Source organism: Stegostoma tigrinum, chromosome 14 (genome assembly GCF_030684315.1).
Source record: "Stegostoma tigrinum isolate sSteTig4 chromosome 14, sSteTig4.hap1, whole genome shotgun sequence".
Taxonomy (NCBI): Eukaryota; Metazoa; Chordata; class Chondrichthyes; order Orectolobiformes; family Stegostomatidae; genus Stegostoma; species Stegostoma tigrinum.
In genome coordinates, this window is record NC_081367.1 from 64,404,302 (window position 1) to 64,425,519 (window position 21,218).

Consider the following 21,218-nt stretch of genomic DNA (forward strand, 5'->3'; position numbering starts at 1 on the left):
AATGATGGGTAGAGATTTAAGAGTGGGACAGACACTTTCAAAAAGAAATACCCATGTCATCTAATGTTCCAACCAATTGAAAGCAAGGCATTTTTCCCTGAAAGCAATGAGGAATATAACATCAACTCCATAGCAACCTACAATATAGTAACACTAAGCTGGGTTTAATGGAAATCTGAGCATGCTCACCACAGGTTGCAATGGGGTCCCAGGCATCATAGCATTGGCTAACTGCATCTGTTGGGCCAACATGGCCATGTTTTTCTGCTGTATCAGGTTATTGCGTCCATTTATCTCCAGCTGCGTTTTTAAGTGGGGTGGAGGGTGAAGGTACTTGCAGTTTTCTCTGGAGCAGCGACCCTGAAGGAAACAAGAGGTCAAGGGTGAGTGAATGACATCTGAGCCCAAATGTGCAGTTGTGCTGCACGACAAGACACATAATAATGGAAACAGTTTATTTTTAGTTGCTGACCATCACATTAAACGTAGAGTCCCCAGTTCACTCCTGCCAGTAAAAATGGTGCTTGTGAAGGTAAATGGTCAGGCTCAGCACACCTACTGAGCCTCAGATTACTCCACTCCTGCCCACCCAGAGACCGGACGATGAACCTGAATGTGGAATTTGGGTAGAATTCCACAAACAGCAAGCATGTTACTGCCCAGATTTTGGTCACCACACCCATGATCCTTTTGAAACTAGCAGCTCATGAAGCCTTGTTTCATACTGCATGTAATTCTCAACACTTACAGGGTCTATGTTCAGTCAAGAAGTTCTCAGTTTCCCAAAGCACCCAATGAGTATTGAGATCCCTTCTTCTCTGTGCCTCACAGGAACAGGCCATTCAGCCTAGACCTGTACTGGACTTTACACACAAAACCAACCAACCTTTTCCGAGAGCTCCAACTTCCATTCTGCAAGGTGAAGCTCTCCTACACTGAAGTTCTTTCACCGAGAGTTATTTGGATAAAAATAAGGCTGTTCTTTCTCTGAACTGATCTGACTCCGCTTTATATAATAACCTGCAACATGGAAAAGTGGTTAACTCTCCTCTGAGCACAAACCAATACAGTTCTGAAATTTCATTCACTGCCGTTCCCAGTGGAGAAAGCACTCTCTAGTGGGCAGTGCTAGGATCACAAGGAGGTTCTTGAAGATCAAGAATAGACACAGTACCAAAGATTTTAGTGGAGGGAGAAATCAGCACTGTTGGGAGGGGTGGATGAGGGGGTGTGGCTTTGGAGAGCAAACAGAGAGGCACAAAGGCGAGATACCTCTTTAGGACGGATTCCACAATGTGGACTTGGCCCTGCATCCCCATCCCCTAATGCTAAGCCCACTTTCATCTCTGCCTCTAACAAAGTTGTGAATTAAATGCCTTCCCACTGTTGCCTGTCTGTCATGCCTTGCTTATTCTGCCACCTGAGGTGGACTGAGTGTCCTCAGAGGGCAACAGTTGGCAGGCATGCTAGTGGACAGACTTAGCAGTCCTGGTCAGAGAGGCAGCGGGTGATCCACCCAATATAGTTTACAGACCACCTCCTCCACTTTCCAGCACACTCACCATTATTCCTCACTGAAAGCATACCCTTTGAGCATGCTGTATCAGTCAGCACAATGTGTTCAGCTGTGCGATAAATACTGGCCTAGACACCAGGAAGATCTCCCATACCCTTCTTCAAAATAATGCCATCACAGCCACCTGACAGGGTAGACAGTGCCTTTGATAGTGCAGCTCCCAGAGCCACATGGCAGTCTCAGTTTGGACTCTGTTCCGAATTATCTGGACTCGAGCTCACAAGATCCAGTTGTGACAATACTACAATGACAGGCTCTAAAGCCTGGACTTACTTCTGATGTACACTGCTGGGGCTAAACACCACTACTTGAGCATGGAGACAATCTGGTGAGGGCTGAAATGCATGACCTTCAGGGAGCTAATATATTGTTTGACTCGCTAAACTTTCTTGTTCATGTTGTTCACGGAATGTGGGCATTGCTGGTTGGGCCAGCATTTTGTGGCCAGTCCGTAACTGCTACTTGAGAAGGTGATGGCGAGTTATCTTCTTGAACTGTTGCAGCCAACACAGTGCAATATATTCACAATGCCCTTAGGGAGGGGATTCCAGGATTTTGACACAGCGACAATGAAGAAGCAGGGATATATTTCTGAGTCAGGATGGTGAGTAGCTCAAAGGGCAGCTTGCAGGTTGTGGTGTTTCCATGTATTTGCTGCCCTTGTCCTTCTCGATGGAAGTGGACAATAGCAACATATTTGAACACCCTTTGCACAGTACATCTCGCCATTGTATTCTTCCCAAAGAAATCAAATCACTTTAATAAAACTTGCACTGTACTGCAGTAGAGCAGAATACGATCACAGGACATGACAAAAAGCTTGTTGTCTGAAGTTGACTCTTTCACATTTATCATGCACAGCTTCCATGGCCTCTACTTAAAGTCCACAATTTCCTTTGTCAATCATTCCATTCTGTAAATATGTTTGTCTTTAGACTGTCCAGTGAAGAATCCATTTGATAGCCCTTCAACCATTTGGACTCCACCTCCAGTGGCAGCAATCTGAATCACACTGGAATGCAAAAGCGCTGGAGCCCTAATAGGCATTAAATACAATGACCACACAGTTCTTGTTTTCATGACTCAGCTCCTGACATTTCACAACATACTCTTGAGAAAACAATTGATTACTCAGAATCGATATTAAGCATCCCCTGCAACTTGACACTACAATTTCCTTCTCCCACCCTCTGCAAATCTTGCCTTCCCCAAATGCATCATGCCAACGTTCAAATATAACTTAAAGTCAATTTCAAAAGGTTATTTCCTAACACATTCATGGTGGGGCTCTTCAAGAGGTTATCTTAACCTCACTCCATAGGCGGAATCCTACACAATCCACTGGGGATCCAATGAGCTGGGAAGGATTGTTTAATTCTCAATACAGCAATCCATCAGCTCCACTGGAGGATCAAATGAGGTACAACAGTTGAGGCCCAAGACTCCTGTTGTCACGTGAATGGCAAAAATCCCTGAAAATCCCAAGTTCCACTCCTGAGCTTGCTACTTCCAATTTCAACAGTCTCCATTTCAATCCCATTTTGGTACCCCAGCTGTCTCAAACCTTGAGTTCACAGAACAGACCAGGTTAGATCAGGTCTGTTACCATGATAGCCAAGGTATCCCTTTGGAGAGATGAGTTGGTTGTGGTCTCAGGACATGATTGGGCAGAGGCCAGATGCCCTTAGGAGAGTCAGATACCCTTAGAATGGGATGTGAGGGACTTCAAGTACCTTAGGTCTGGTGCACCTTGCAGGATCTGGGTACACCCTGGGCTTGTTAAAAGTAGACAGTGATATTCTTGAATGAAAGCTTCATTTTATGCAATGCTGTCATCAACAGACATACACATTTATTTCTTAACAGAGTGGCTCTTGAGCTTTGCCAATGATGGAGACTGGTTGAGCTGGCAAGGAAAAGGGAAGTAAACAGTGATAGAGACACAAGTTGGCATAAGTCAATATAGGCTATAAAGGGCCACGGGAATGAATTGGGGTATGGATTAGCACAAAAGGTATGGAGGAACATGGGAGTTGATACAAGCATACAGATTGGAATGGTTTAGCATTGGTAGAGCATGGGGCAGACATTAGGAGGGGGAAAGGATATGGGGGGTGAGAGATGCAGGTCTGCCTTTGCTTTATTTGGTTTTGTTTGTTGACACAGGGTCAGTGTGCAGAAGCTGGCTGTGCATCCCAGCCTGTATCCATAGCTATCAGTCTGCGCCCTTGTTTGGGGTCTCCCAGTCTGGGCTCCCAGGGAACCTTGCCACTCAAAGATTGAAAATCCCACTTACTGGGCCAGTTTCTCCTGGGATGGGAAATCCACAGTCTGCAATCTGACCTTGCAGCAAGAACTAAGGCCCTGGTGCTAAACCCGGTGTCACCAGTCTTACAAGGCCTGGGTTGGGATCATTCTGCTCTTGCCAGTTGGTCACTGTTAACCCATTACTTTGCATGGAGTCAGTGTCAACACTGGAGAGTACAGCAGATAGGTGAGGGAAATGAGGATAAAATGCAAACCGTGTGGTGAAATGTTATCAGTCGATTTGGCCTGATTCCATGCTGTAAACACAGTGCAGGAAGCAAGAAACTCTGATCATCAATGGAATCTCCATTTAACATTCCAATTTAGATTAGTCCTGAAGACTTTAATCAGTTGGTGCCATTTCCACATATTGTCACATAGCTGTGGCTTCAAGTCTTGCACTGGGATTTGTATGTGTAACTGACGTCGGCACTTTCAGAGGCTAAAACTGGCCAGCTGCATCTGGACAACAAAGACCACAGCCAAGCCAAGCGCAGTAGTGAGCAGCAAAGCCTGACAAGACCCAGTGGAGGTCAGTGTGAAGCTATGGTCAGCAGAGTGATGCCCTGTGAACCCGGGTAGGACTTTGCCCACTCTGGGTAAAAGAGTGCCCAGGGCTGGGGAACAGCATGCCCAGCATAGGGGAGAGTGAGCCCTCATGGGGAAAGCCCAGTGTGCAGTGTCTGAAGGCCCATTTCTTGGGAAAGGACTGTAATGTTTAACATTTAATTTTATTTCTTTATTTTTCTACTTTTATACTAAGAACAGTTGTGGTGTTGAACCTTTTAGCTTATTTCTTTATTTTTCTATTTTAGTACCTAAGATTTTGCACCTAGGTCCCTTTATACCTAAGAATGTACCAGAAATGTGAATGCTGCACACTTTTCACTGTACTCCTGTCCCCCATACTTGAGCACTGTTGACAATAAAACTCAATCTAATTCTCAATCTAAAATGGCATGCATTGTCGCTCTCTTTTTCTTCTTCTATTTTTTTCTAGACTGCCAGCCAACAGGATTTGCCAATGTATTCTCCTGCAGGAGACTAAAGATTTCTGGAAGAGCCTGAAGCGAGCCAGGATTCCTGCTTTAAACAGGAGACCTTTAGTGGTATGACAGGTTCAATAGATTGTTGTGATGAATTCTGGGATAGCAATGCTTCCATTATAGTATTTTCATTCTCTTCATGTCCAGTGCCAGAAAGTGAAAGATTGCTTGATATCATCAGCGCAGTAAATACACTTGACAAATCGTGGTCTCCTATGACAGCTCTTGATGGATCTGTCCATAGTTTAGGGGTTGGGGGATAGATTATGTTAAAAGACACCAGGGTGTGATTTCCCATTTTCTGCGATTAAGTGTGGGGTTTCAGATAAAGACAGCCCATTCACAGCGGACAGCTAGAGCTCAGGCAAGCTTCTTGGCTTACTGCAGGCCTTGACACTGAATTCCCTGGTTCTTAGACACCATCCATCAAGGTCAATCCGTTAGAGGATCCAGTGTCAGGAAGGCAAGCATCTTTTCTCCTTGTCAAGGACTGAGGTTGTGGGGACACAGGTGTCAGGTAGGAGTCAGAGGGAAAGGCAAAGGGTGCGACTCTCACAGTTCACCATACTATCCATGGCTCTGACTGGGAAACAAGTCACTTTTCCTCCCTGCTGGAAACACTAATACTCAGGGACTTTGACCGGGCTGATGAGGTCCTTATATCGTCATTAATCAACCATTTGAGGGTCTTAATTGTTCATAGGTCAAGGAAGACCCCTATCAGGAATTCTCACCCACACCTTAATTGAAGATGTGGAGAAAGTGGAGAGAAGGAACAAGTAATACTCTAGCGTAACTCATACAATTACAATTCCAATTGGCACTCCCAGGCAGAGGGAGAATTCTGATGACAGTGTCATTGGGATATGATTGTGCATGGAATGTCTGTCTGCATGTGGTTTAAAAAAAACTAGGCAGTCCTGTCAGCTAACTGAGGCCTGAAGAAAGCCCCCCAGAAAAATCAAGAAAATGCCAACTGCCCCACAAAGGCTCCACTGAATAGAAACAAACGTGGCTCAGAATATCAAATGTTACAGCACAACCAGATGGCATTGGCCCACTCTGCATGTGCAATTCTATCAAGAAACTTTCCCATTCATCCCATGTCCCACCTTTTCTCTACATCCCTCAACTTGTTTTTCTTTCTTGACTGTATATATATATATATATATATATAAATTTATCTTTCAAAACTTACTTGTTAATCTCTTGAATTCAGTTCAATCCTTTTTAGCTACACATTCCAGATATTGGCAACTCACGGGATATTCTGTGGAGGATCAGTGCTGATGTGAATGGCCCCTTCCTGCATTGTAGGGATTCTATGATTTTTGATGTGTGCTCACTCTCCTGCAAGTGGAATCAGTTTTTTTTCTCTATCAAATCCCTTCGTAATTTTGAAGGCTTTTTTTTTTTACTAAACTTCCCCTTAATCATCCCTGCTGCAAGCATTTTCAGTCTGCAAACCAAACCAAATCAGTTTGATGGTCCAAGGGGCTGTTTCAATGCCAGTTCTTCCAACTCGATGAACTTTAAAACAAGTTACTGTCTGTTTGTTTGCTGGGGATGTGAAGTAGACTTACGTTGATGATGATGGCTGCAGCCTGCAGTGTCTCTGACACTACTCAGTTCTGTTGAAATGTTGTTGGTTTGTTTAAGGGTAATGAATAATGCAGGGAATTTGAATCAAATAGCCTCGTGTGATCTGTGAATGTTGAACTGGTAAAGTTAGTGACGGAGGTAACGGAATTGGAATGTGAAAGTGAGATGGGTGAGACATGGATACCACATGATGTTTTCCTCAACCAGGACATCAACAACTTCTCAAGCCCAGAATGTTCTACGTAGCCAGTCTGGCTCAGGTTAACCCCATTTGCACCAGAAACTCATTCCAAGGCAAAGGCTAAAAAGGGATATGGTGGGTGTGGGGATGGTGAGGACGGTGGTGGTGAGGTGGGGAGGCATTTCTGTCAGGGTCTTGAAGTCGGGGTCAACAAGTGTTCGTGACAACTCATCGTGTCAGGAATCATTCATCCAGGCAGCAACAATTCCTTATCTGGCCAATTAGTTACTGTCTAATTAAAGAATGTGGGCTGGCAACAGCACCTTAGAGACGTTCCAACATGGAAGCAGCCGGTCAGGGAGAAAGTTGGCCACCTCCATCGATAAATTTAGAAGTGACCACAGGTGCCGGGCCACAATTGTGCAGGGGTAGACGTGTGGCAGCAGCTCTGCCCAGGCAGGGCGGGAGAGAGGGTATAGAAGCCCACCCAGAGTCTTGGTCTCCTGGTCTGCCACTGTGAAGTCAGCACCAGGCAACTGACCTGTTTTAAGTACCCCCTGAGGGCAATGCAAGGCTGACAAATGCCTCTGGAAATTGGTCTTAAACAGTCACTAACTTATCTCAATTGGGCACCCACTAATACAAGAATGACACGGAATTGGGATGATGTTAGCCAGTAAGTATAACACCCTGCATTCCAAAATTATTTCTGTTCTTGTCTGACATGGAGGTAAAATTTCTGCCCTGATTTTTGCTATTACTTTCAGGAATGTCTCATTCATTACAAATGATTAATTATTTTGAAGTACAACAGATCCTGGAATCATAGAACAGCATAGCACCATAAGGGGTCTTCAAGCCACTGAGTCTCAAAGAGTAATCATTTAGTCCCACTCCTCTGCTCGTCCTTCAGATATTCCTGCCATATTTTTGCACCTTCAAATATTTATCCTACATCTTTGGAAGGTTACTTTTAAACTTAAATATTGTTAGGTTTAGGCTTTATTTAAAATTTTGGATTGATCAGGACGAACTTGCAAGAAATGAAGCTTTGAAAGTGAACACCAATTTAAACTGCATGGGAAGGAGGTGATGATTGGTTGGACTACAGAGATACAGTTGGATCTGACACCTGCAAATCTTGTCTTGCAGATGAACTCCAGACCAGGCTGGAATTCTCTGCGGTCAGACTCTTGCCATAATGAGGGCAGAAGTGATTGAATCTGTATCCTTCATTGTATCAGCAGAGAACCTTAACTAGTTGTTGTGTAGAAAATGTTCTTCCTCTGGTTTCTTCTGGCACTCCTGTTTGAAATCTGTGCCCTCTGCTTATTGACTGTTCACCTGCAGGAGTCCTTTTCTCTTCAGTTTATCCTTCATGATTTTAAGCAGCTGGATCAAACCTCTTCACTTCAATCAATTAATGGCAGCCGCTATTTTGCACACAGGAGGACCACTCAGAGAGAAGGGAGAGGGATAAGCCATATTTTGGCGTGGATTGTGGAAGGAAAAAGATTGAGCAGGGTGGCTGGCCAATGAAAACCATGGGAATCTGAAGATCCACCTGAGCCAGGCCTCCATTCTACATCTTAGCTAAAAGGCAAGGCACTTGGCTTCATTGGTCAGAGCACTGAGTATTGGAGCTGGGATATCGTTATGGCTGTACAAGACATTGATGAGGCCACTTTTGGAGTACTGTGCACAATTCTGCTACAGGAAGGATGTTATTATACTGGAAAGGGTACATAAAAGATTTACAAGGATGTTGCCGAGGCTAGAGGGTTGAGCTATATCAGAGGTTGGATAGGCAACAAATTTTTTCCCGGACTGTGGGTAGCTGAGGGGTGAGGATTGTAATATCATGAGGGGCATGGTTAAGGTGCATAACCCAGGCTATTTTCCCCCGGCGGGGGGGGAATCCAAAACTAGAGGGCAGAGGTTTAAGGTCAGAGGGGAAAGATTTACAAGGGGCCTGAGGGACAACATTTCTCACGCAGAGGGTGGTGCGTATATGGAATGAACTGCCAGAGGAAGTGGTAGAGGTGGTACAATTAAAACATTAAAAATACATTTGGACAGGTACATTAAAAAGAAAGGTTGAGAGGAATATGGGCCAAATGCAGGCAAAGGGGACCAATTCAGATTAGAAAACCTGGTCAGGACGGACGTGTTGGGGTAAAATGTCTACTTCTGTGCTGTATGACTCTATGACTCCATTTAAGACCAAGATGAACAGAGGAGTGACAGGTTTCCTGACTACGAAATCAGAAAGAAAAACAGAAATTGCTTGAAAATCTCAGCAGGCCTGACAGCATCAGTGGAGAGAAATCTGAGTTAATGCTTCAGGTCCAGTGACCCTTGCTCAGAACCCTTCTTATGAAGTCATTAGGTTCCAAGAAACACTCATGTGGGCTGAATCTTTTATGGCTTTGAAAAGCCATGAAGCCAGGGGAAAATCACAGAGCAGCTGCAATGGTGTCAGGTTTCTGCCTGAGTGATTGGCAGTTTGAAAATCAAACCAAGGATTTGTGTAACAGGAATCAGGTAAAGTCTTGCTCTCAATGGGACACGCTCTGTTTGGCAATTTAGAACTTATACTTGTGTTGAAACAGGTTTCTGGGAATACAGCAGAGACTGAGTTAGTATAAGTGTAAAATAACTAGAAAGGACAGTGAACAGAAGACAGCAAGAGTAAGGGATTGAACAAGACTTAATGCTATTGTTTCAGTTTTGCGAGAGCCCACCCAGTTGTATAAAGGGTTCTCCTTTATTCTTTCACAGGACTCTTTTGCTGTGGGTCTGGAGTCACATATAGGCCAGACCAGGTAAGGGTTTTCCTTCCCTAAAGAACATTCGTGAACCAGATGGGTTTTTCCTGACAAGTGACAATGGATTTGTGGTCATTGTTAGTTTCTTAATTCTGGTATTTATTGAGTTCAAATTCCACCATCTGCCATGGTGGGGTTGGAACTTGGGTCCCCAGAATGTTATCTGGGTCTCTGAATGAACAGTCCAGCGATAATAACAATAGACCATCAACTCCCCCTCAATGAAGGGAGTCTCTGAGGGTTTTGTAGCATCAAGTCTATCATGACTCTGGAGTGAAATTCAGCTCATAGGTATGCACCTTGTTGGTGTTAAGTATGTCTGGAAACTTAGATTGGAATATGGTTGCTGATCAAAGAGACTCATGGGAATGGGAAGTGTGAGATCCTAAATCATGGAGCGCAAGATGGAAAGGATGCAAGAATGTACTTGGTGTCATATTTGTGCAGGGAGCGTTGTGAATGCTTGTAGTTACATGTTGCATCATCTATTTAAAGTGAAAGTCACTTGCTCGCTTGAAGTATCATTCACCTATTAATTAATGTTTGAATTATATTGCTCTTAATTGACTTGTTATTGTAAAGGTTTTTCCAAAAATGCACCCTTGTCCATCAATTTTCAGTCCGTTAGATTTGTAGCAATTTTTTTTAAGAAGTTAAAGACTTTGCCGAGATCAGGCAGTAATAATCCGATACTGAGCACCATCCTAATGCGATATGTAACGGGAGCTGTCATCCTTTTGCTGAAGTGTCACAAATGTCTGATCAGTACCAATCGGCACTTGTATCCTAATTTATAGCCCAAGGACTTAACAGCGGGGTCTAAATTATTCAGACCATTCTGGCCATGCCAGGAGCATTATCACCCTTTCGGTGACTATCAGTGTTGTGCAGGCTGCTGACATGGGCAGAAATTAAAGCTCACAAACACAATTAAAGTCTACGGACAGATGTGTAAAACTATCAGGTATCAGGGAAGGAGCTCACGGCTTTTAACCTCTTTGCAGATACGATACCAGTCATCAACTGGAACTCATTGCAGGGTGCCCAACTCCCAAAATGAAATAGGGAATGGTCCGATTAGGAGGGTCGTGCTGTGTAGGGATGGTGGTCATTGCGAGGGGGTGCTGCTGGTGGCCTGAAGACTAGAGTGGGCATGTGGAGCTGGTGGCGAGGCTGACTGTCCCACAGGCTAGAGATTAGGGGCAAAAGGCATTCCTTACAGAATGTGGGATATCAGACAAAATAAGTCTGAGACTGTTGGCTCCCTCTGTCGTTCCGATACCCCATCCATTAAATTGGCCTCGTGACTCATTCCCTGCAATGACTGCATCCATGTCAAGGTGAGTCCCTTTACAGTGGGGAAAAAGTTTCAACTTGGCCCACTTCATCCACAATTAAAGTCAATGGAGGGACCAAGGGGTATTAAAGCAGGATGCAAAACTTGATCCCATGAGAATCACTGCCTGGTCACTGAGGTTAAAATTCCCCTCAAAATGACTAACCTAGTTTTAGTGTAACTATGAGCTCCCCACCTCCTTCGGTCTTCATTGGTTGTGTGCCTCATTTGAGACGCCATTTTGGTTAGAAGTTTCTGATCCATCTTCATTTCTGGATTGCTCAAAAGCTCATAACTTTAGAACCAAGAAGCAAAGGTGTGTTGACCAGGCTCAGTGGACAGAGCATTCCCCTCTGAATCAGATAATTCTGTAATTGAGTACCTTTGAATGGCCTGAACACTCTTGTCACCCAACTTCAGGACTGAGGGAGTGCTATACAGTCACCGGTGCTTTCTTTCAGATAAGTTGTCAAACAGAGGGTCCAACTGTATGCTATGTTGCATGTAAAAATACCATGGCACTACTTTTAAGAACAACAGGGGAGTTACTTCTGGTGAATATCTATCCCACGACTGACAGCATAAAAATCATACGATCAGATCATGTCGCATTACTGCTTCTGGGAGTTTGTTTTGAACAAATTAACTGCTGCGTTTCCTACATTAAAGCTCTTCAGAAAGTGCTCACTGCAATGTGCTTCAGGTCTTTCTCCTCACATGATTTGTTTGATGAGGCAACAAAGAAGAATGGTCAATGCTGAACACTTGCCTAGAATCTTGCCAAAATCTATGGGATTCAAAGTAAGGAGGCAGATTAGGTCCAAAATAGTCCCAGCAGCAAAAATCAAAGGATCAATGAGCATTCTTGTGATTTGAATCCTGTTTCTAATACTGTAGTGCTCATTCTAGATCTTTTGTGGTAACTAATCATTGATTTAAACTCAGATTTCGGGAGCTTGATTAAGAAGTTTGCAGATGATCGTTGAATCATTGAGTCATTACAACACAGAAAGTGGCTACTTGACACATTTGGTCTATTTCAGCTCTTTGGACAGCCATCCACTCAGTCCCATTCCTATATTCCCTCTCTGTCGACCTGCATATTTATTTCCCTCAAGTGCCCATGCAATTTTCTTTTAAAATCATTAATCATCTCCACTTTCACTACCCTTGTAACCACTGAAATCATTATTGTTTGTTGCACAAGTAAATGCTTCCCTTCAGATCACTGACCGCCAACCCACTCCTGCCACTCTTGGCCAATAAAGGTCAAGTCCTCAACAATGAGGAAGGAAGCTGCAGGCTACAGGAAGATATCTATGAATCTGGGCAGATGCTCATGGGTACAAGATGGCCTGGAGGTATTACCATGAGACTATCGATCCAGAGACCCAGGTAATGTCTTGGGGACCTGGTTTTCAAAACCTGCCATGGGGCTGATGGTGGAAATGAATTCAATAAAACTCTGCAATTAAAATTCTAATGATGACCATTGTCAGGGGAAAACTCCATGTGGGTCACTAATACCCTTTAGGGAAAGAAAGTGCCATCCTTAAGCCTGATCTGGCTTATGTGTGACTCCAGGCCCACAGCAAAACTGTTGACTCTTAACTACCCTCTGGGCAATAACTGCTGTGACTAATTGCAAATAATTCAGGAACACCCTTATCCCACGAATGAATTAAAACAAAACCACTGGCAAATGCCTTTGGACCCAGAGAAATGGAAGTAATGTATTTGAGATGGATAAACAAGGCAAGGGAATCCATAATAAATAATCAGATGCTGAGAAAAGGAGCAGAGGTTCTTGGTGCCTGTTCACAAATGGATAAAGTGCTTAAGAAGCCACTTTCCTTTATTAACCAATGCATCATAGATCGGAGCAGGGAGGCTATGCTAGAACTGCATAAACCATTAGACTAAACATGGAGCACAGAGTGCAGTTCTAGTCATCATTGGCAGGAAGGATGTGAGCACATTAGTGAGAATACTGAGGAGATTTATAAAGAAGTTGCCAGAACTGCAAAGTTTTAGCGAAAAAGAAAGGTTGGATAGGACATGGTTCTTTACCCTAGATTAGCAAAGTCTGATGGAAGACTTCAGGTGTGTAAAAGTGTGATGTAACAAGACAGAGTGGACAGGACAGGCCCATTTCCCTGAGCAGAGTGTCAATTACCAAGGGATGTAGATTAAAAATAATTGGTGATACTGTTGCAGGAGATTGAGGAGACAGGCCAGTGATGGTTTGAAATTCACTGCCCAAAATGCAGACTGAGGCAGCAGTAAGCATTGAGAAAGTACTTGGACACGCAGTTGAGATGCATCTTTAGACGCTGTAAGTTACTGGGCTCAGAGTGCAAAAGTAGGTACAGTCTTCGTCTATCAGCATGGACATGACAGGCCAAATGGCCTCTTTCCAAGACAGAAACTTCAACAATGCGTGCACTGTTGTGTGCAGTTCTGGAATCCACATTATAGGAGGAGATGAGTAAGCACAGGAGAGGGTGCAGAGGAGATTTATCAGGGTGCTGTCTGGGCTAGAGAATTACGGTTATGACACCAGATTGGTTAGGCTAGGGTTGGTTTACCCTAGAGCAGAGGAGACAGGGAGGGGATATGATTGAGATGTATAAAATTATAAGGGAGATACATAGCGTCGATGGGAAGGAACTGTTCCCTCGATGGAGGGATCAATGACCAAAAGCATAGAATTAAGGTAAGGGCCAGAAGGCTTAGAGGAGCTGTGATGAAAATCTCTTTCAAACAGAAGATGGTAGGAATCTGGAGCTCACTGTCTGTAAGGGTGGTAGAGGCAGAAACCCTAATAACATTGTAAACTTGTTCAAATCACAGCCACATAACATTTAAGAAGAATTAAGATGTGCAGTTGCAATGCCAAGACCGTGGGCCAAGTGCTGAAAGATGGGATTAGGAGTGGCAGGTAGTTGCTTTAACAGCACAGCTGCAGTGCGCCTACAGACTTTTTCTTATGGTGTAGAACCCTATGACTAAACGATAATTGTCCTGCGTATTCTTCCACGAGTGTCCATACACCAGCCATCAATGCCTGAAAATCCTTGGCCAATTCCCATTCCAATTGAAGCATCAAGACTCACAAAACAATTCTGGTGTCAAGATATTCTAGTTCGAGTTTGCAAAGATTTTCACTTAACCCACAAGTTAATTGCTCCTTCGTTAGGAATAAACAGGCTGGTTGACTGAAACCCAAGTCTTTAAAGATTTACTCCCTCCACCAGTGACACACAGTGGGCAGCAGTGAATATCACTGCAACAACTAGCCAAGCATTCTTGTCTAGCACCTTCTCAATCCACATCCTACGTGGAGCTTGAAGGACAGGGCAAAAGATACAAAGCCTCCTTCGATCCACACTTCATCCTGACTTAGAAACATATTTCCGTTCCTTCGCTGCCATTGGGTCAGATCCCTGGAACTTCCTTTGAATTTGCTACATCGCAGCACTTCCTGGGGGCAATTAGGCATGAACAATAACTGTTGGCCAACGAGTGCCCACACTGCATTAAAGAATTTAACCGTGCATGCAGCACTGGATTGATTTGTAAAAAGATCAGAAGGAAGACAGATTGCTACAGTGCTGGTGTTTAAGATGAATGATGTGTGCACTCCCTTTTGCTACAGAGTATAAACACGATTATTCACACAGCTTAATGAATCACCATTAAGGCGATCACTTGTTTTGAGATTGTTTTGACTTCAATTCTCATAATGAGTGATAATGAGTGACAGACCTTGGCTGATCAAATGCTAAACACCTCTGCACTTTTCCAATTGCAAGAGAGATCATTTCTGGCACATGGTGTACGTAAATTTAACGTGAATATTTTTCTTAGGCGGGGGTGGTTATTACAGTGAGGGATCTGTATGTAATTACAGAACATTTAATTAATTCCACGCTTTCGTTGAGAAAGAGGCAAGAAGTACGTTACACAATAAAGGCATGTGAATCTGGCACCCCTGCTTACGAATTTTTGCCTCAAGTGATGTCCAGCAGTATTGGAGCTATCCCTTTTCTGCCTAATTAAAACAAAAACACATAAATGCTTGAAGTCTGGAATATGCAGTACATTAGCCGAGATCTGGAAGGGGAATACAGGCTCATCTTTCAGCTGCAAGCCTTCAGATTTCATGAAAGCTGCTACCTCAGAAGCATGAGACTAATTCCAATCACAGGAGGGTCTATAACCATCCAGCACATATTAAAGATTTAACTGGAGGGGAGATAAAGAGAATCCTCATTGCCCAGCAGGCTGTTCTGAACTGCAAGACCCTGCTGTGCAGGGTGGTGGAAACAGATTTCACGACAAGGTGCATGAGAAAACTGGATCTTTCTACTTAAGAAGGGCTAATTTTCAGGGCTATGAGGAAAGACCGGGAGTCATGGAGTCACACAGTGCACAAACAGACCCTTCGGTCAAACTTGCCCATGCTGACCAAGTCTCCCAAATTAAAGTAGTCCTACCTACCTGCGTTTGCCTCATATCACTCTAAACTTTTCCTATTCACGTAGCTGTCCAAATATCTTTTAAATGTTGTAACTCTACCTGAATCCATGACTTCCTCAGGCAGCTTATTCCACATAGGGGGCCATCCTCTGTGTGAAAAAAGGTGCCTCACAGGTCCCTTTCAAATCTTTCTCCTCTCACCTTAAAAAATGCCCCATAGTTTTGAACTCACCTACCTTCGAGGTAAAAGACCTTCGCTCTTCACCTTGCCTTGGTAATCAGGCTGAGTCAGAGACAGCACAGGAATACTGGGCTCAATAGCCTCCCTCATTTTTCTATTCTGTTGCTGATCGCTGTGCCCTTTTGGACACTGACTGGCCTGTTGAGCATTCTCGGCACGTTCTGCCTGTCAAACTGCAGTTTCATTTTGGCGTTGGCTCAAGCTTGCTTCAATCCATTGGCTGTAGGGAGATTCGGTATCTTTTAAAGTGTGGGGGCAGACAATGTCACTGCAGTCCCCTGAGAGCTGAGGCCTGGGACTCAGTCTCCTGCTCGCTTTGCTTCAGCACACATCAAGAGTCTATGACATTGAATTCCAAAAGCAATCTCACAGCAGAGGCAGAATTTCAAACATTCTTCTTCATGAATATTAAAGTTGTTGCACAGCAAACCAGCCTCAGTGATTTGTTTTTGGGTGGGACAAGAGGTGGGGGAATACTCAATATATCATCCACAGAAACACTTTTTACTTTCAGCTTTCGGGTGCCCAGCACATGCATAGCTTTGCCCCAGTGACTGCGGGTTGCAATGACTTGCATTTCTGCAGCACCCTTGATGTGCTGGTGATGTCCCCCAGGTGCTTCACTGATGTAATCGTCGAACAAAATATGACACAGGGGCAGTACAGCGGCTCAGTGGTTAGCTCTGCGGCCTCACAGTGCCAGGGACCCAGGTTTGATTCCAGCCTCAGGCAAAAGTCTGTGTGGAGTTTGCACATTGTCTGCATGGGTTTCTTCCAGGTACTCCAGTTTCCTCCCACAGTCCAAAGATGTGCAGGTTAGGTGGATTGGCCATGTTAAATTATCCACAGTGTCCAGGGATGCCTAGGTTAGATGGATTAGCCATGGTAAAAGTAGAGTTGTGGGAATAGAGTGGGGAAAGGGGTGGCTAGATCCAGGTGGGATGCTCTTCAGAGGGTCAGTGTGGATCTGATGGACTGAATGGCTTCTTTCTGCACTGCAGGGATTCACTGACCCAACCACATGGGGAGGTGCTCGGATAGGTGACTGAAAAACATGGTCAAAAGGGTAGGCTTTAAGCAACATTGGAAAGGGGGCCAAGGGAACAGTGGAAAGGTTTGGGGAGGGAATTATGGAGCTATAAGGCTGATGCAGATTACAACTAACAGCACTTCAAGAATCACAAGTGCTGCTGTTTTCACAGACTGTTAACTAAGTTCACGTAAATGCCTTCGGCCCAAGGAAGCAATAATTTGCTATCATTGTGGTGGGTCTTAGGGGAGGTTGTGGCCATGGTTAGGATCGATTGAGATTACTGGAAGGTAGGTTGATTGTAACTTTGCTTTTAATTAAACAATCTTCAAACTATTTACTGGAAATCACGAGGCTTAATACAGTACCATCTCTCGGTTGCCATGTGATCTCTTGCATGTTGACTAATGCAGACTGACTATTTTACAAATGTAACATTAACACTTTACACCACAATTAGTGACCCTGAACTTGCTGCGCTCTTCTGAGTTAATAATGGATATCTCAATATACTGTCTTCATTTTATAGATATTGGTAATCCATTGCAAATGAACTTACAGCTTAATAGGCCAAAGGATTGAATCGGACCAAAGAGGCTAATATACAGGCACTGTCTGCATGTTCCTTCTGTTCCAGACTAATGTCACTCATTGTGATCATTAAAGGTTCCTCAAAAAGAACCCAGGATACTCCCCAGAAACAGCCTACAGGCCCATTACGTATGGATACGGAGACAGGAGGAGGTGCAAGAGTCAGAAAGAAGAGTGAAAAGAAGTAGTAGAGAGGGAAAGGAGATGATGATAAGTAAGAGGAGAGGAGGAGAGGTGGAAGGGTGGAGAGAAGAGAGAGGCAAGTAAAGCAGTATGACACAAGGATTGGAGGCAAAAGAAGAGGAAACGCAGGAATGGCACGGGCAGGAAAGAGGAGCTGGGGTAGGGATGTAATGTGTTATGATATTGATTTCAAACCATAAAGGTAGTGTATCTTTAAGACAATTACATAACATTACAGCATCTGATATTATGGAACCTCTTGCCTTCAATCATTCTCTCTATGTCACAGCATCAGTGTAGTCCATCAGTTTGCAATGTTCCATATATAGTAACATCAGTAACCAGAGAACCTAGAATATATGCGACAGTCTGTTTTATTGTTGCCTTGTAAATAGTGAGTGTTGTATATAAAATTCATAATATCCAACTCAACAAGAAGCCAAGTATCACAATATATGCTATATGGGCAAACCACTAACTGCATCAGTAGAAGTATCGGATAAGGAAATCAGTGGAGAAGAGTTTGGAAGAGAGGTAAAGGACATGAGAAGGGAAGAAGAATGAGAGGAAAAGTGAAGATACAAGAAGGAAGGGTAATGGAAAGACGAGATAGGGAGGGGCTGTCGGAGGAAGTGGCACAATAGATTGTTTCTGGAGGCAGTCAGGATTTCAACGCTGTGATGTAAATGTAGGATGCAGACTGACAAAGCACAAAGAATATAAGCTCAAGTGAGTGCCTGACAGTGATACTCATCAAAACAGCATTACCAGATAATACAAGGGATCACTACTAAACACGTTTCGTGTTCAGCACAGGACTTTCGGCAGTGATCAACTTGAGTCAATCATTCATACTCATCACGGCTCATTATCACAGTCTTAACAACACCCACGCAATAAAGTACCAAAGCTAATAATCTGAATCGCAGACAAAGGCATGTGATAGCGCATTTTCAATGTTACTTCCATTCCCCAATGGCAATTAGATAAATCCAATAAGTGAAAAACTTAGATGTTTTGTACGTTCATTCACGGGATGTGGGCATCCCCAGCTATACCAGCATTTATTGCCCATCCCTAAAGAGTCAACCATTTTGCTGTGAGTTTAGAGTCACACGTAGGCCAGACTAGGAAAGGATGGCAGTTTCCTTCCCTAAAAAGCACAAGTGAACCAGATGGGGTGTTCCCCAAAAATCAATAACAGATTCATGGTCATCATTAATCCCAGATTTTTATAGTTTTCAGATACCTGCCATGGTAGGATTTGAACTCTGGTCCCCAGAATCTTACCTGGATTAACAGCCCAGTAATAATGCCACTGGGCCATCACCTCCTCTATTACATTAAACACTGTGAATGCAATCCTTTCCTTTGTGGCTCTTTGACAGGAACAGCACATTATGTTTGCAATCGATGCTGCCTGCCCTGTTGTTGCATATTAAAAGAATCCATCAACAATTCAGCCTCTAAAACTTCCCTCCAGCTCATGTTAAAACATCCTGCATTCAAGAATGCCAATGACCACAACCAATGCGCACTTCCTGCTAAATAGATTGACACCTGAGAGAGTAGCCAAGCCCGCTGGCAGGAACAAGTGCCTAGCAAGTTTAATTGGCCCTCTCAAAAACAAAACACTGACTATATACCAATATTTCATGGTTTGGGGTGATTTCAGGTTGCTAACCTTTGTGGAAAGAGTGCCAAAGACCAGTCATACGGGATTTGAAGCATTAACTCTGTTTCTCTCTCCACTAATGCTGCCAGACCTGTTGAGTTTCTCCAGCATTTTTATTCTATATCTCCAGCAACTGCAGTTCTTTGCTTTTATATTATAGAATGTGAGCGGTTAGTGGACAATTTGACCATTATGGGTAAGCTAATATAGATCAGGGTTTTCCAAAGTTGGCTGGGGGAGGGATCAGGACAGACATTCTTGCTCATTTATTTTCCGCTCTGTGGACCTATGGAGTCTGCTGCAGCAGCAGATTCCATCTGTGGTAGTTATTGTATTGGCTGCACAGCTTTGGGGAAACTTTAGTTTTGGGATCACAAGCTCCACAGGAACGACTGTTAACATGGAGCTCCCCACCACTCCCCGCGCCCTCTCCCCCATTCCTCTTCATTCTCATTTCCCTCTCCCAAATCCCTCTCCCTCCAATGCCCACACCAAGGGGTCGAGACAAATTTCAAACCTCAAATTAGGGTCACAATGTTGGCTAACATGCAAGAAACTATGAATGGCAAGAGGCTCTTCTAGTTGGACCTGGAAGTGGTTTTCCTTCACCACATGAGGTGAATCAAGGCCTATAGATTCCTAGAGTTAAACAGCATGGTGGTAGCAAGCTTCATCATGAACAGCAGCTCAGGGAGCTGCCAAGGCTATACAATAATCATAGAATACCTACAGTGCAGAAACAGGCCATTCGGTCCGTTGAATCTGCACCAACCCTCCAAAGGACATCCCACACACACCCCCACCTTATCCCTGTAATCCCACATTTCCCTTGCCTCACCCACCTAACTGCACATCTTTGGACTGAGCATCCACAGGAAACCCACACAAACACAGGGAGAAGGTATCAACTCCACACAGTCACTCAAGGCCGGGATCAATCCATGGTCTCTAGCACGATGAGTCAGCAGTGCTAACCACTGAGCCACCGTATTACCCTAATCTCCCATGGCAGATGGTGGAATCTAAATTAAGTAAAAGTCTGGTTCCCTCATGAACGAAGAAGGAATTCTGCCATCTTTATCTTGTGCGGCTTACGTGTGAATCCAGACCCACAGCAATGAGGTTGCTTCTTAACTGTCCTCAGGTCAATCAGGAATGTTCAATAAATGCTGGCCAAGTCAGCAACACCTCATCCCATCAAAGAACAAAGCAAATCTCTGCCCTACAAGGGTCTACTCCATATTCTTATATCATGACGCCCAGTTCTCGACACCCCAGCCAGGGGAGCATTTCCTCTGCTTCTCGTCTTTCCAGCCCTGTTAGAATTTTGTACATAATTAATTGGAGCTGTGAACATTTTCCACTGTGGAGGCTAGCAGTTGTGGGAAATAGAACTGCGTTGCTAGTTATCTCTTTTGACTGCGATTAAAGCAGTTCGGTTTCTCCGTTTAAGCTTCCAATGACCTTACTCTCAACATAAAGTTACTGAAACTAATGCAGAGAGAAGGAAATGGCCTGGTTACTCTTTACCAACTCTGCGACTTTTGGGCTTAATCCACCCTAGAAACTACAGCCTAGAACCACAGACTTGTTACAGTGCAGAAGAAGGCTATTTGACCCTTCGGCCTGCATTGATTCTATCCCCTTGTGTCAGTCTCCTGCTTCTTCCCCATATTTCTGCACACTACTTCCGTCCAAATAACCATTCAATGCTCTCTTGAATGTCCCAGCAGACACTATGTTCAATTCTAGATCCTTCAATTTTTGATTTAGAGTAGGAAATATCCATTGAGCCAAAAGTCTCACTACAGAAGGAATATGAAAGGACGGAAAGAGTCCCTATGATAATATCAATTGGCAAGCTCAAAAAGATGTCCAATACGATTTTGTATTTCCATGACTACAAGTACACACATCAAAAAACACTGACACATTTTTTTGCAATTAAATGCTGTCCTTTCAATGACAGATGCAACCAGAGATTTTACTTTTACTAGATATCATGTGGTCAGAAAATAGGTCTGCCTATTTTTAAACTGCATTAACAGTAGGAAACTATAGTTACATATAATTTACAAATTGTACTTTGCAACAGTTCAACCTGGCATCAGAGTTCAAAAGCTCTGGCCGTTGGAGGTGG

The 21,218-nt window shown here is 43.8% G+C and overlaps 1 protein-coding gene across 21 annotated transcripts in view; it reads right to left on the minus strand.

Annotated features, from left to right (window-relative positions):
- Positions 1-21,218, minus strand: part of mbnl1 (muscleblind-like splicing regulator 1) — a 782,985-nt gene that overhangs the window by 83,122 nt on the left and 678,645 nt on the right. For all 21 annotated transcript variants that reach the window (XM_048542667.2, XM_048542650.2, XM_048542652.2 and 18 more), the window contains one exon: positions 190-360. In XM_048542667.2, the coding sequence (XP_048398624.1) occupies positions 190-258 (69 nt within the window). In that variant the 5' untranslated portion in view covers positions 259-360. The remainder of the gene's footprint in view (positions 1-189; positions 361-21,218) is intronic.